At 41.8% G+C, this 16,479-nt stretch overlaps 1 protein-coding gene across 1 annotated transcript; it reads left to right on the forward strand.

Moving 5' to 3' along the window:
* The first annotated feature begins 548 nt into the window (after positions 1–548).
* On the forward strand, positions 549–13,832 carry LOC148016588 (uncharacterized). Its single transcript, XM_087663905.1, has 3 exons — positions 549–613; positions 5,980–6,326; positions 13,776–13,832. The coding sequence occupies exons 2-3, from the start codon at positions 5,997–5,999 to the stop codon at positions 13,830–13,832; spliced, it is 387 nt and encodes a 128-aa protein (XP_087520031.1). The 5' UTR covers positions 549–613; positions 5,980–5,996.
* The last annotated feature ends 2,647 nt before the right edge of the window (positions 13,833–16,479 follow it).

Below are 16,479 nucleotides of genomic sequence, written 5' to 3' on the forward strand. Positions count from 1 at the left end.
CTTTAACTTGAGAAAAAATAGTAGCATGCGTATTGGCAATATCATCAATAGCTTTAACTTTGTTTAACAATGATGTAACAAGTGTAGGCAATCTATATCCATAAATGATTTCAAAAGGTGCTTTATGTGTAGCTGTGTGTGGTGTATTATTGTATGAAAATTGAAGTAGATGCAAGTGTGTATCCCATGTTTGTGGTTTTGAAATTGTGTATGCACGCAAAAGATCTAGAATTGTATTCACTACAAGGGAATGGGGCAATAGCGACGCCGATTAGCAACGGTGGATATCGGCGTCGCTATAGGCGTCGCTATTGGCGTACCAATTGGCATCGCTATATGCGTCGCTATTTGCGTCAAATGTGACGCAAATAGCGACGCATATAGCGACGCCAATAGCGACGCCGCAGGGGAAAAAAGCGCGGCCGAAACTAGAGCGCCGTTTTCATTTTCTTTTCTTCGCCTTTTGAGAGCGAGAGCGAGGGAGAGAGCCAAGGCTTTGTGAGAGAAGAGGAGGAAGAGACTTGCTGCTGCCGCCGCCGCCACCGTCGTTCGCGAAGGAGAGGAGGAGCCCTCGTTGCAAAGAGAAGCCGCCCACGCTCACCATATCTCATTGGTGAGTCTCCCTCTCTCTCTTTTGTTTGTTTAGGAGAGGAAATGAAAGAGAAGGAGAGGGAGAGGGAGAGAGAGGGAGAGAAAGAGAGGGAGAGGGAGAGGGAGAGGGAGAGGGAGAGAAAGAGAGGGAGAGTGCATTCTCTCTCTCTCTCTCCCTTTTGCTTGTTTAATGTTTAAATTACTTTCTTTTTTGCTTGTTTAGGAGAGGAAACGAGAGAGTAAGAGAGAAAGAGAGGGAGAGGGAGAGGGAGAGGGAAAGAAAGAGAAAGAGAAAGAAAGAGAAAGAGAAATAGAGGGAGAGGGAGAGGGAGGGGGAGGAAATAGGAGAGGGAGAGAAAGAGAAAGAGAGGGAGAAGGAGGGAGAGTGCATTCCCTCTCTCCCTCCCTCTCCCTTTTGCTTGTTTAATGTTTGAATCACTTTATTTTTTGCTTGTTTAGGAGAGGAAATGAGAGAGAAAGAGAGTGAGAGGGAGAGGAAGGGGAAGGAAATGAGAGAGGGATAGAAAGAGAAAGAGAGGGAGAGTGCATTGTATCTCTCCCTCTCCCTTTTGCTTGGAGGATGTTTAAATCACTTTATTTTTTGCTTGTTTAGGAAATGAGAGAGAAAGAGAGATAGAGAGGGAGAGGGAGAAAAAGAGAAAGAGAAAGAGAGGGAGAGGGAGAGGGAGAGGGAGAGGGAGAGGGAGAGGGAGAGGGAGGGGGAGGGGAAGGAAATGAGAGAGGGAGAGAAAGAGGGAGGGGGAGGGAGAGGGAGCGAGGGAGAGGGAGAGGGAGAAAGAGGGAGGGAGAGGGAGAGGGAGGGGGAGGGAGGAAATGAGAGAGGGAGAGAAAGAGAACGAGAGGGAGAGGGAGAGGGTGAGAGAAAGAGAGGAAGGGAGGGAGAGGGAGAGAAAGAGAGGGAGAGGGAAGGGAAGGAAATTTAAGATAATATACGTATTGATAATGGTATGCAATGTGCTTTGCATACGGCCACGTACTTCATCAAAATGAACCCAAAATTATTGTTATAGAAGAAGAAACCCTTAAATTGAGTATAGGATAATTTCTCTCAGGTCTTATGACTATGAGTAGAATTGATTGAAATAAATTTTATTACTATAGTTATAAAATTTCATAGATGGCGCGCATTAATTTTAAAATGGATTACTTATACTCAAAGCCGAGATATAACAAAAAATTATCTACCGGGACAAACAAATCGTTGAGCATGATACAAGGCCGAGATATAACATCGGAAAATCTCTCGACTACTATATACAATGCAAGGTTTATGGTCAACTTGCAACTTGACGTACATCTCCATAAAGCTATCCATTTAAGCCTCGTTTGCTGTAATGTAGATAAGATGGCAAACGAAGAAGGTCCTATTGTTCAAGACCGCGAGTCGTATCTTAATCAGCGTGTCCCATGTCCTTGCTCTCAATGCAAGTTGGCAATTAGACGAAAACGCCGATTGTCTATAGAACACGTACGACGATTTGGCGAGTTTCAATCTGAGATCATTGATCAGGCGATTGCAGATTTTCAGCAAACGGTAATTTGAAGTTAGCATTTTTCATGCATTGTACTCTCAAGCTAATTGAAAACCATACACAATAAGATTGGGTCTTGTTGGCAAATTTTGTATCCAGGGGGGTGATGTCTCGACCCAAGGGGGAGTCCACCCTTTGCGGCCAATTAGAAGAGTTCGTGGACGTGCGATGGATGGATTGCAGGAGCCAATCGACCACTCGCAAGGCCCATCTATACCGTCAATGCCAGAGGAGACAGACAACCTTCCCGACTTGCCTACAATCTTGGAGCCTGAGATGGAGGCAATGATCGATGCATTGATTCCCATGGATGTTGAGACATCTGACCCGCTTAGAGAGGAAGCATCTATACCATTATATGATGGGTGCCGAGTATCTCGGTTGAAGACATTGCTTGCACTCTTAAGTGTGCAAGCAAAATACGGTTGGAGCGATACGAGTGTGACTGAGTTATTCAGGTACCTTGCACACAGACTCCATTGTTTTTTTTTTAAATAGTATTATTGCAAACATGGATGGATTTTTCAAGGTGTTTTATGATTTTTTCAGGTTATTGAAATATCATATATTGCCACCTGCAAACACCATGCCTGAGTCTCATGATGATGCACGACATGTTTTACGGAAGCTTGGCATGGACTACAATAACATCCATGCATGTATCAACGACTGCATATTGTTTCGAGATGAATACGAGACTATGGAGACATGTCCAAAGTGTCGTGCTCACAGGTATCGACAGGACTTGCAAGGGCAGACCATCCCTCAAAAAGTCCTCAGACACTTTCCGCTCATCCCCCGCATAAACCACATGTTTCGCACGTCTGCCATGGCAAGCTTGACAACGTGGCATGTGCAGAATAGGTCCACGGATGGAGTGCAACGAATATCAGCAGATTCGCGCGCATGGAGCCACATTGACTCTACCTTCCCAGGCTTTGCGTGAGAGCCAAGGAATCTTCGGCTCGGTCTCGCCATGGATGGTGTGAACCCATTCGGTCTGCGCTCGACTTCTTACAGTGTGTGGCCTATAGTGCTTGTCAACTACAACATTCCTCCATGGCTTTCTACGAAGAAAGGACATCTCATCCTTAGCTTGCTCGTCCCGGGGCGCTACAAAGTAAAAAATATGGACGTGTATCTTCGTCCATTAGTCGATGAGCTTAAGATTTTGTGGGAGGAGGGGGTCACGGTGCAAGATATGAGCAGGTGCGATGGTCGGCGGTCAGCCAACATTCGAGCCATTCTCATGTGGACGATGCATGACTTTCCGGGATTGGGAGAGTGCTCAGGTGAGCAGACCTTTGTTCTCGTCGGTAATATCTATATTTTATTTCATTCAATCAAGTATTCACTAGGTCGTGGATCGCCTTGCAGGTCTCGTTACCTCAGGTTATCATGCATGTCCATTGTGTGGGCCACAGTTAGACTCCCGAAGGTCACGAACCATGAAGAAGATGGTATATCAAGGACACGCCGCTTTCTTGCCGGAGGATCATGAACTCAGGGAAGGTTTTCTTGGACGACCTCCAGCACGTATGAACGCTGCAAGCTGGTACGAGCTGAAAATGGTAAACCCGGAATCACATCCAAATGGAATGCGACGGTTCTCAGTTTTCTACGAGTTGCCATATTGGACCCACTTACAGGTCAACCACTTGTTGGATCCCATGCATATTTGCAAAAATGTGGGCAGCTTGCTATGGGACCACATCACAGGAAAGAGAGACACTATAGGGTCACGAATGGATTTAAAGGAGGTAGGTAAGATGGAGGCGCTTTGGCCACAGTCGAGTGCTGAAGGGGGAGTGCAGCTTCCTCGCGCTCCCTGGGTTTTGTCTACCAAAGAAGAGCACATTGCGAAGCAAGTAATCAAGTCTATCCGCACTCCGACGGATATGATGCGTTCTCTCAGGTCCGCATTTTCTAAAGATGACCAAATGTCTGGGCTAAAATCCCATGATTGGCATACGATATGTCAGATTTGTGAACAGAATGGATTTTAATTAGCGTGGACATTTTCAAATTTGAAAAGTGACCATTATTCTTAATGCTTTCTCATTTGTGGCAGTTTGTCCTACCGATCGCGATCGCAGGATGCCTAACTCTAGAAATTCGCGGGGCCATTTACAAGCTGTCGACTTTGGTGCAATGGATCTCACAGAAAGAGATTAAGACGTCCTCTATTGAATCCGCAAGGCGGAGAGCAGTTGAGACGGTCTGTCTCTTTGAGAAATACCTGCCCACTAGCATGCTCACAATACAAGTTCACCTTCTTGTGCATCTTGTGGATGAAGTGGAGATTGCTGGACCTATCCATACGCGATGAATGTTCTTCCTGGAGCGCTTCATGAAAACCCTGAAAGGCTTTGTGCGACAACGAGCTCGTCCGGAAGGTAGCATGGCGGAAGGTTGGTTGGTGTCAGAGGCGTTAGTGCATATCTCACAATGGCTACCAATGGTGGAACCAGACAATGAAATGCTATGGACGCTGAAGGACGATGACAGGCTGACTGGAGATGTGGTGGTTGGAAATGGGGTAGAAAAAAGAATGGATGCCTCAATGGAAGAGAAGGTGAATCGCTTTTGTATGTTGCACCATGCCTCCATGGAGACGTGGCTCGCCAAGTACCAGATTGCAAGGCAAGATCGAGAGGAAGCGCGAGCTGAATTCCGACGCAGTACGCGTCACCGACCGATTCGATATCCCGAAGGCATGGAGGAGATGCCGCGGTTTATGTCAACACGATGGTTGCATGGAGCCTTGACCGCAGCATCCAGCGAAGGGACAGAGGTCTGAATGGAGGAGTGGGAGTTCTCGAGGGGATGTAGTCCAAAGGTAATGAGGGGTTTAGAATGTGTCGTATCTAAATTTGCTTGCTACATCTAATTTGAGTGTTTCAATGTGCAGTACAAAATATATAGTGCAGCGTGGTCGCGCGGACGGCATTTTCGGGTGGAGCGTATTGACAAAATGCGCTCCACAATGGACTGTGGTGTCATGGCAAGGTTTGAGCAAGAGAGCCGGCGACGAGCAACGGATCTGAACAGGGTTGTGGATGAGATGGAGTATTTTGGGAATTTGCAAAGTATTATTACGGTGGATTACCGTAGCTTCTCCATGATAATATTCGATGTGCAGTGGTTCAAAGTGGTACTTGGAGGAGCTGGCGCAACAGTTCGACAAGGTCCATCTGGATTTCTCGAAATAGATTCCGAAAAAAAATGGATGGATTTGCGCGACACCTTTGTATTGCCGGCCCATTGTGAACAGGTACAACTAGTCATTTGCTTGCTAATTGTAATACGACATGGTTTATGTCACAATGGTTTGAAGACGGTTTGTAAGTGTTTGTGAACATGTAATCTTCTATCCAAATCCCCGACAACCTCGATGGTGGTATGTTATACCTTCAACTCCTCGAGGTGCGAGAGTATACGATCAAAGCGATGTTCCAGGCATAGATGAAGAAAATATGCAAATAGAGGGATCAAAATTACAAGGGGTGGAGGCCACCGCAAGCTTGGAGCCCGCATCGGCTAACAATGATGGAAATACAGAAGTCGTAGAATTTTTTGAGAACGAGGCAGACTCGTTCTTTTGTGGTGACATGTCTATCGACCTTCCAGTGTATGCAGAGTTGTGTCAGGAGATTAACATGGGACCATAGAATACTTCATTCTTGGAGAATTGTATTACTCAATTCGTTGTTTAGATCTTCCATAAAGGTAGATAAGATATGCATTTTAAGAGGGATTTTTCAAAAATGATTTATATTAATGTGCTTTGTATAGTTTAAATTGATTATTCTAACATTATTTTTTATCTGTGCAGGTATCGACATTTTCAGGATGAGTCGAGGGATGAGCGATGAGGAGTTTCAGGAGATGATGGCACGTATGTCTCCAGATCAGCTCGCGAGATTCAGAGAGATGGCAGATCAGGAGCTGTCTCGTTCTTCGTCAGGGCGCTCTGCTAGATCAGCTTCAGCGCGATCAGATGCTTTAGCTTCGAGCAGACGATCTCGACGCTCGCGACTTGGGCCAGAGGGAGGGACTGTGACTGCAGGAGGATCAGGGGGGTGCTGCTGTGGAGACACGGACGCGGTGTCTCCGTCTCGTCGTTCAGCTAGAGCTCGGTCACCTCCAGGATTTGTCACACCTATGGGGACGTCCACTCCAGTTGCTCCAGCTTTTGCACAGCCGTCGGCAGATGTCACGCCTTTTGGTGGCACTCCTTTTGGTGGCACCCCCTCTGGTGGCATCCCTTTGAGTGGCACTCCGGGAGAGGGTACCCCCGTCGGTACACCGGATGTTCAAGGGTCTCCTGGATATGCCCAGGAGCGTGGACGGAGATGGGAAAGGGCCCATACAAGGCACACTCCTAGGGATTATGGATACCTAGTGGATGGCAGGTCAGGAGCCATCATCATGAATGATGAGGGGAGGAGGGTGATGGCTTGCATGAGGGAGTTGTGCCAACAAGTTTTTCGGCACAACGTCCTGGATCATTGGAGGAACATACCGGAGGGGAGCAAGGAGTACATAGTAGCATCCTTGCACGAGGAGTTCCCGGTGCCAGCCGCAGTGGATAGATTCTCTATGGGCTGGATGATGGATTGCATACGTGCATACATGTCACATAGACGATCCGACGCACGCAAGGCAATCAAGAGTGGGGCTCCAAAGCCCGAGTGGTTAGATGCAGACGACTGGCGCCGACTGAGGGAGGAGGCTACAAATTCCCCAGGACGTTGGAGTCAGCAGCGGGAGGCGGCGAGGGCACGAATCGAGGCCAGATCGGTACATCATCTTGGGAGTGGCGGCCACAGGACATATTTGGAGGACTTTGTAAGTTTCTCTTTTGTTTTGCTTATTTGTTTTTTTGAGATATTCTTTGTACTGACAATCATGTTTCTAACAGTTAGCATTTTGTTTTCTTTGCAGCACTCCATTACAAATTGCGATCCGCAAGGCCTTGAGACTCGATATGCAGAGAGGCACGGTCTCAGATCATTGATCGACCGATTGTATAGACGCGGCGGCCCAGTAAGTCACTCATCTTTCTTGTCCGTAGTTACCATGAGATATTTGAATGCATTATTGTATGGTGGATTGATATGTTGTTTCTTTTTCTGCAGAATCCATTTGATGCTCCTTTACAGCAGGAAGAGCTTTCGGGGGACGACGATTTGTAGCTCGCCCTTGGATCCTTAGAGCTCACATACCTTTAGTTTTTAGTCGCCCGATCTATGTAGACATTTTCTATGTATTAGTGATATTGTTTTATGATTGTACCAATCGCATTTTATGCGATATTATGTATTTATTTCATCTATCAGTTTTATGATTTCAGTATACATTCTTTTTGTTTGCAAACGCTTTGTATGCAGCAGTGCAGAAACTATTTTGTATGGCTCTCATACAGCACACAGTGCTATATGTGGCAGGGCAGCTTGCTGCCCTGCCACAAAAAAAAAAATTTCTCTGTTACTGTCGCTATTTGCGTCGCAAATTTACTGCACGCGTCGCTATTGTCATCGCTATCAGCGTCGCAAATTCTCTGTAACCATCGCTATATGCGTCGCTATATGCGTCGCATTTGCGACGTATATAGCGACGCATATAGCGACGATTCTATGGCGTCGTCAATAACGACGCTTTTTGCGACGACGGGGGCAAATTTTGTTGTTTGTATTTTCGTCGCTATAAGGTCTATATCTTGTAGTGATTGTTAGTATCTTCTATTTGCCCATTGGTTTCAGGATGGAATGCACATGAGAAATTAATCTTAGTACCCAAATTAGCAAACAAAGTAGTCCAAAATTTGTTACAGAATCTAGAATCGCGATCAGAAATAATAACTTTTGGCAAACCATGGTTAGTGAAAACAATCTTCAAAAACAATTCTGCAGCTTGAGATGCAGTTAATGTTTTCTTGCATGGTAGAAAATATGCTTGTTTGCTAAATCGATCTATTATAGTCCAAATCATATCATGATTAGCTTGTGTATTAGGAAAACCAATTATAAAATCCATTGAAATATGTTTCCATGGACGTTCAGGAATTGGCAACGGCATTAATAAACCAATATTTACCATGGTGTCGCTTGACTCTTTGGTAAATTGAACACTTAGAAACAAAGTTAGAAACATCAGATTCCATTTGTGATCAATAAAAATCTTCAATCAATGTTCTTAAAGTGAAAATAATACCTCTATGGCCTTGATATGGAGGAAAATGAATTCTGTGCAACACAAATTATCTAAATTGAATAGTGACACACAATATTTTCTCATAAAACATAAATCCATTAGAATAAGACAAAGAATCAATTGGAATCCAGTTATTAGCAACCAATTTGTTCCAATCAGCTTGAAAACTGGGGTCACGGTTCACAGGTATCCTTCGTAGGAATAAGGGAATCAAAAGATAGAACGGAAATATTATGGATACTTGGTCTTCTACTCAATGCATTGGCAACAACATTCTCTCTTCCGAGTTGATATTGGATAAGTGGATGAAAACTTTGAATGAAAGCAACCCATTTAATATGACAGTCATAAATTTGTGGCTGACTAAGGAGATGTTTGGTACTTTGTTGGTCAGTTTTGATCATAAATTTGGATCCCATTAGATAATGTTTCCATTGACGTAAGGCTTGAACTATAGCTAACAATTCTTTATGATAGGTGAAATACTTCACTTCAGAGGGTTTAAGTTTGCAACTAGAATAGTCTATGGGATGTGAATCTTGCATAAGGACATCTCCTATTCCAGATCCGCTAACATCAATGACTACTAGAAAGAATGGTCTATTAAAATCAGATAATTGCAAAACAGGTGCATGTGTTAAAGCATGTTTCAATAAATCAAAAGTCTTTTGTTGGTTGTCAAATCAATGATACACAACACGTTTCTTTATCAATTTCGTCAAAGGCAATGCAAGTAATGAAAATTTTCTTACAAATTTTCTATAAAAGTTTGCAATACCTAAGAAAGAACATAACTCATGCAATTTTTAGGGATTGGTCAACTCAAAATTTCCTCTATATTTTTAGGATCAACACGAATACCATTAGAAGAAACAATGTGACCTAAGTATTTAATTTGAGTTTGGAAAATTTCACTATTGTCAGGGTTAACATATAATTGATTCTCTTTCAATAATTTGAAAACCAAAGATAGATGTTCACAATGCTCATTCTCATTCTTACTGAAAACCAATATATTATCAAAGAAAACAATCACACAATTCTGATACTTCAAAAATATACAATTCATCATACGGCAGCTAAATGTAGCTGGTGTATTGGTCAAACTGAAAGGCATAGCAAGAAACTCATAATGACCAAATTGAGTTCTAAATCCAGTTTTGAAAATATCAGGTGTATCCAATCGTATTTGATGATATCCAAATTTGAGATCTATCTTACTAAAAATAGTGGCAGGTTGAGACAGGGAGAGGTTGAGTTAATAAATTTCCTCTATAACCCCCTCTCTAATTCCCTCTCTCACAGCCTCTCGGGATCTTCTTCCTTCTCTCTCTCTCTTTCTAATTCTCCCCTCTCTAGATCCCTCTCACAGCCTCTCGAGGAGGGGGGGTATTCTTCTACCTCCCTCTCTTTTCCTCCCTCTTGCTCTATACTCCTGAGAAGGGCCTCTTCCCTCTTGCTCGAACCTCCCTCAACTGCTACCCATGCCTCTTATTTATAGCTAAACTACAGAAGAAGGGCTATGGTGGCTAAGAAGAGGAACTCTTTATGAAGGGGATCTTGGCAAGATTAGCAATCTGAAGCTTCCAAGATGCAATATGATTCTCAAATTGCAAATCTGATGGTCCCATTGGCTCGAAAAGGGGGTAAAACTACTGACACCTGCTCAAAAATCTTCTAGATCACTCCTTCTCCCCGTTCAATGTTACGTTTTTTACTACATGTAAAGTGCGATCGCGACGCACACGATTTTTCCAATCCTTCTTTTTTGCATTAAATCTCCAAAACTGGCTTTAAAAGCCATTTTCTTTTCTTACATGACACCCTGTTCTAGAAGTTTCCATAGCTTTTTAGGATATTTACAATTAATCATATCCAAAATATCAAAGACATGCTAGTTTTGTCCAAAAATCTAGTATTTTTAGACCATACATAGTATTAACACTAACACTAATGACTAAGATGGCTCATAACTCTCGTTCACGGTGATAACTTCCATGACATGTGGATATAGTCCCTATCAATCTGAAAAAAATATTGAGTTACGATCCTCGAGTTTTTTTTGCTCATGATCTTCTCTATCTAATGATTTTAGAGTTTTTCAAGTCCATTTTGCAAGAAGTCGAGATTTTAAATCAAAGTCGGGATATCGCATCCTCTCCCCCTTAGAGGAATCGAGATGTCCTCATCTCGAATGAAACTGGGGATATTGGTTACATAGTGACTCATGGTCAATCCAAATGGCATCCTCTTCAGGGTAGTCTTTCCACTGGTTGAGATATTCTTCTAAGGGTTCAACTCCTCGATTTTCTCTCCCTTACATCAATTACTCTGTCAGGTTGTAGCTAAAGGACTCCTTGATTAGGTATTACAACTTGTTGATCATCAAGGATATGGTTAGGGTTAGCTATGTATGCTTTCAATAAGCTAACATAAAATACATTGTGGATTTTTATATTCTCATGGAGTTGTATCTTGTAAATGCTTGGTCCTAAGCACTTGAGAACCTTATAGGGTCCACAATATCTTGGACTTAGCTTCTTAAATCCTCTTAAAGACAAAGAACTCTTATTTGGATGGACACGGACAAAGACCATGTCTCCTTCTTTGAAGATTCATTCTTGTCTCTTTAGATCAGCATATGCCTTTTGTCTATCCTTAGCAACTTGAATATCTTATCTAATAATCTTGATTTGATCATCCATTTCTTCTAACATTTTTCTCAAAGCTTCTACTCTCAGAATAAGATTGAAAAAATAAGTGGCATACGAAAATCTTGGCCATATAGTGCCCAAAATGGTGTCATCTAAATACTTCAATGATAGGAGGCATTATAAGCAAATTCCACTAAGGGTAGATACTGAATCCACCTTTTAGGTTCCTTGTTGCAATATACACACAAAATATCCTCAATCACTTGGTTAACTCGTTTTGTCTACCCATTAGTTTCTGGTGGATGATAAGCAATGTTGAAACAAAGTTGGGTTCCAATGGCTTCAAATAAACTCTTCCAAGAATGTGATATGAAAAGAGAATCATGATCATTGATGATCCTTTTAAGTAACCCATGTAACCTAAAAATCTCTTTTATAAAAATTCTTGCAATATCTGAAGCTTTGTAATTGGTTTTTGTTGGAAGAAGATGAGCAACCTTTATTAGTATGTCTACTATTACCATTATTGAGTCATATCTGTTAAAATATGCGGGATCTAGAGCATGGCAGATGCCGAAGCTATGGAGGTTAAAAGAGAAAGAAGAAACTCATAAAGACATTGACCTTGACAAAGACAAATTATCACACAAGTGAATTAGGTTCCAAGATTGAGACTTGGACTCATAAACACAATCTTGTGTGTGGACAGTGACATGGACACTTTACTGGAAAGAAAAGAGTAATATCATTGGTCCTGAGCCCTCACTGCTCCTTACAAAGGGATTGAAGTAGGTGTGATGGCAAATATCTCAACACCCCTCCTCAATCACAACCAGAAGTACAAAGTGTGTAGAGGCTTTAGTGAGAGCAACACCTGCAAAGTGTGGGCACACCATAAACATGGCAAAACACCAGAGACTGTCGCAAAAAAGGCTAAGTGTGGGTACCACAAACATGATGGTCATCTAGAGGCTATAGCAAGGGCCTCACAAAGTGTACAGAGGCTGTAGTACAAGGCTACTTGAGGAGTTTATAAGTTTATGTCTGAAGCATTAGGGCTAGGAAATACAAAGCTAAAAAATTCTATTTGAATAGAAGGACTAATGAGGTTTGTCCTTCTCCTAGTGGTCTTCTTCTTCTTCTTTGACTGCAACTAGATAGGCCTTTTGGGACCTTTTTCTGGTATGGCAAAACTTCTCGGTATGTCCGGTCCTTTTGTAGAAGTCATAGAAGAGCTGATCCCTCTTGCCTTTGTACCTGTTGCCAACATATAATGCATATTCATCTCTAGAGGTGCTTGGTTCTTCCTTAGTTTTTAGCTTCTTTTCCTCCTCTAATAGTGATGCCTAGATATCAACAAGTTCAGGGTTTGGCATGTTGATTAGAGTTGTTGATACGTTATTATATTCAGGAAGCAAACTTTTAAGTAGAACACCAATGCAAACATATTCTTCCATTTTAATGTTGATTCCTACAAGTTGGGTTAGAAGTCCTTCCATGTAGTTTAGATGTGTGGCAAAAAGTGATGTGCTGGACTTCATTTCAAGCTTGAAAAACTCAATCAAGAGACCATACTTTGATGATTTAGACTATGCACCAAACAAAGTCTCAAGTCTCTTCCATGTATCCTGTGAAGTGTCACAATTATCCAAATGGTAGATATAGCTGTCATCTAGCTCTAGTTTGGTAATAGCATGAGCCTTATTATCATTATTTTGCCAAGTGACTGCAAGGTTTGCATCACAAGCCTTCTTTTCTTTTCCAATAGTAATGGCTTAGAGGCCCTTCTTCATCAGGATGAGTTTGATGGGGGTCTGCTAGGTATGAAACCCAACTCCTTTGAAGCGAGCAGTTGGAGAGTCTTTGACCATGTTAGATGGCTGGAGCAGCAGCAAATAACTCCAAAATTCTCAGATTTATCAGTGGAAGAGCAAATTATAGTGTGTCAAGAGACACAAGTAATGACAATGTGAAAACACACTATGTAAAGACTATGTCCAAGTTTATGTCGAACTCAAATCTTCTTAGTTTGGGGTCGTTGATCTTCTGTCAATGAATCCAGGTTCTTCTCCTCCTTGATTTGATGCTGGGACACTAGATTCGAGTGGCAGTGGATTGTTCCAGGTGGCAAGAAAGAGAAAATGATGAGATTTTTGAGCTTCAAGTGAAAATGGCTATAGAGTCACAATTAGGGTTTCAGGGGGCAGCTTGGTTTTTCTGACATTGTAGGAGCTATACTTGATTATTTTGAAAAAAATTTATATGAGAATGAAGCTTACTTCATGGGCTATCAATTCTCTATGATGGCAACTAAAATCACACTAAGCAAGGATAGATCAAAGCATTCGATCAGCACGGGTGCAAATTTTGACAGCGTGACGAATCTTCAGCAATGCTGAAGCATATGATGGCCATTATTGCAGTGGGATGTGCCACAAAGATGTGCCTGAAGTTAAGGAAGATTTCCCTAGAATACATCATGATGAATAGTGGCTTGTAGTGTGAGATCCATAGGCTCCAAGATGACTAAGTACTGCCTGGCTATGGAGGCCACAGGACAGATCCTGAGAAAAATGACGATGCTGACTAGTGGATAGGGCAATGTCAAGTTTTGAGGTGGTACAGAGAAGTGCCTTCAACAGATGAAGAATCATCTAGAAGAGAGCTCCTAATGATACAACCTATGAAGAGAGATATGGAAGATCCAAAGAGGCAAGGTCCTGTCTGGCTATGGCTACCATGAGGTGACTGTGAGATTCAGGTGAGGAATGGGGGTCATACACTCAACTTGAGCTGGACTGAGATGAAGAGAAGCTGAGAGAGTGAAAGGAGATTTGGACCATGCTCAGTTGAGCTCTGATATCATGTTAAAATATGTAGGATCTAGAGGATGGCAGATGTCGAAGCTATGGAGGTTGAAAGAGGAAGAAGAAACTCATGAAGACATTGACCTTAACAAAGATAAATTGTCACACAAGTGAATTAGGCTCCAATATTGAGACTTGGACTCATAAACACAATCTTGTGTGTGCACAGTGACATGGACACTTTACTGGAAAGAAAAGAGTACTATCATTGCCTTAGAAAAAGAGTGCAAGTACAATGCTTTATAGGAATTGAGTGGTGGCACTTTCTCCTACTGTGCATATGGGATTCTGGTCCTAAGCCCTCACTGCTCCTTACAAAGGGACTGAAGTAGGTGTGATTGCAAATATCTCAACAATATCCTCCTTGCACAAAAGGTAACCCAACTACAAAGTCCATGCTAATAAACTCCCATTTCATCTCGAGAATATCAAGTGGCTGGAGTTTTCCTGGTAACTTAACACGTTCAGATTTTACACTTTGGCAATTTAGACATTCAATGACATACTTAAGTACATCACCCTTGAGTCTTTGCCAGTAATAGCTTTTCCTGACAACATTAAGAGTTTTTGCATACCCCTGGTGTCCTAAAAAAGGAGAGTCATGTGCTTCCCAAAGTATCCTTCTCTTGAGAGTCTAACTTGAAGGAATGCATAGTCTCATTCTAAAATAAACAAGTTCTTCATCTTCATTTGTAGAGAATTCTTAATACTTGGTCTCGAATTTGGGATCGTGTTCCTTATTCTGAACTTCCCAAAACAATAGTTGATAGTTTGGGTCCTTATTTGCTTCATCCTTAGTCAACTCGATGATAGGATTAATTGGCATTGATACCATTGTAGCCAGAGTTTCTACCCTAGATGGTTCTTTAGCGATAAGAGCATTAAGGAAGGCTTTACGACTAAGGGTATTTGCTGTGAAAGATGCAGGATCTAGGACATGGCAGTGAGTTATGGTGGATGGAAGGAGAAGTGTGGACTCATGATGGAGAAGACAAAGACACTGTTTGTTACACAAGTGAATTAGGTTCCAAGATTGAGACTTGGACTCATAAACACAATCTTGTGTATGTGGACAATGACATTGACACTTCACTGAAAAGAAAAGAGTACTATCATTGCATTAAGAAAAGGAAGCAAGTACAATGCTTTATAGGAAAGTAGGAAACTGCAGTAGGCACTACTGTGCATATGGGATAGGTTAGCCTGCATGTCCTTGGCCCTGAAGCTCCATACAAAGAGGCTGTTTAGTGAGTGTGATTGCTGAATCTCAAAATTTTCTACTACATTTTCTTTACCAAGTCTGAACTTAATTTCAAATCCATACTCCTACAAAATTACGATCCACCGTCATTGCATCATATTAAGATCAAGTTGAGTAAAAATCCACTTAAGACTTTTATGATCTGTGACTATGAGAGCATGAATCACAGCTAACAACTCCAGGTCATGATAGCATATCTCTTTTCATGGGCTTTCAATTTCTCGAAGAGTAAGCTACAAGATGACCTTCCTGCATTATATGCATCCCAATGTAAGAGAGTTGGCATCTGTGATAACTTCAAACTCCTGGCTTAAGTTAGGTAGCCTTAAGATAGGAGCAATTATCAAACTATGTTTTAGTTTCTCAAAGCTAGATTATTCAATTGGTGTCTAGATAATGGCAACTTGCTTTTTGAGTAGGTCTGTAAGAGGTGTTGCAATTTGGGCATAGTTTCTTATTAATATCCTATACCATCCTATTAGACCTAGAAAACTTCTCACGTCCTTGATAGTGGTTGGGAGCGGCCAATCTTGAACATCTTTGACCTTGGCAGATCTACTAATATACCTTCAGCAAACACCATGAATCCCAACTACTCAATCTTTCTTTTGAACAAGGCACACTTCTTCTTCTTGGCATACAATTTGTGTGTTTTCATTGTCTCTACAATGCGAAGATGTGGTTCCTATTCTTCTTCCTCCTTAGAATAAGTTAGGACATCATCAAAGAATACAAGGACAAAATCATCGAGATGAGGCCTAAAAATGTCCTACATTAACCTATTGAAGGTAGCTGGGGTATTTGTCAACCCAAATGACATCACGATGAATTTGAAATGACCATATCTTGTGTTGAAGGAGGTTTTAGGAATATCTTCATCCTTGATTTTGATCTAATAATATCTTGATCGAAGATCAATCTTAGATCCTTGCTCCTCGTAGATGATCAAGAAGCTCGTTTATCCTCGAGATCGTGTACTTATTCTTCAGTGTTACCTAGTTTAGCCCTCGGTAGTCGATACAAAGACAGAGAGTTCCATCTTTCTTCTTTTGGAATAATACTAGGGCTCCCCATGGTAAACTACTTGGCCGAATATACCCTTATTCTAGTAGTTGTTTGATTTGCTCTTTTAGTTTGATGGCTTCAAGAATAGACATTTTGTAAGGTCTTGTTGCCACTAGAGCAGCTCAAGGAACAAGTTTGATCTCATGATCGACTTCTCTTTCCAAAAGTAGCTCAATTAGCTCTTTAGGAAATACGTCATCATATTCTTTTAACCATAATGGTTCTTCTTCTGTCTAACCATTTTGATTTACCTTGTTAAGCTTGATCAAGTA

Source organism: Lygodium microphyllum, chromosome 23 (assembly GCF_053477565.2).
Source record: "Lygodium microphyllum isolate KBCC chromosome 23, Lygodium_microphyllum_v1.1.10, whole genome shotgun sequence".
Classification (NCBI taxonomy): domain Eukaryota; kingdom Viridiplantae; phylum Streptophyta; class Polypodiopsida; order Schizaeales; family Lygodiaceae; genus Lygodium; species Lygodium microphyllum.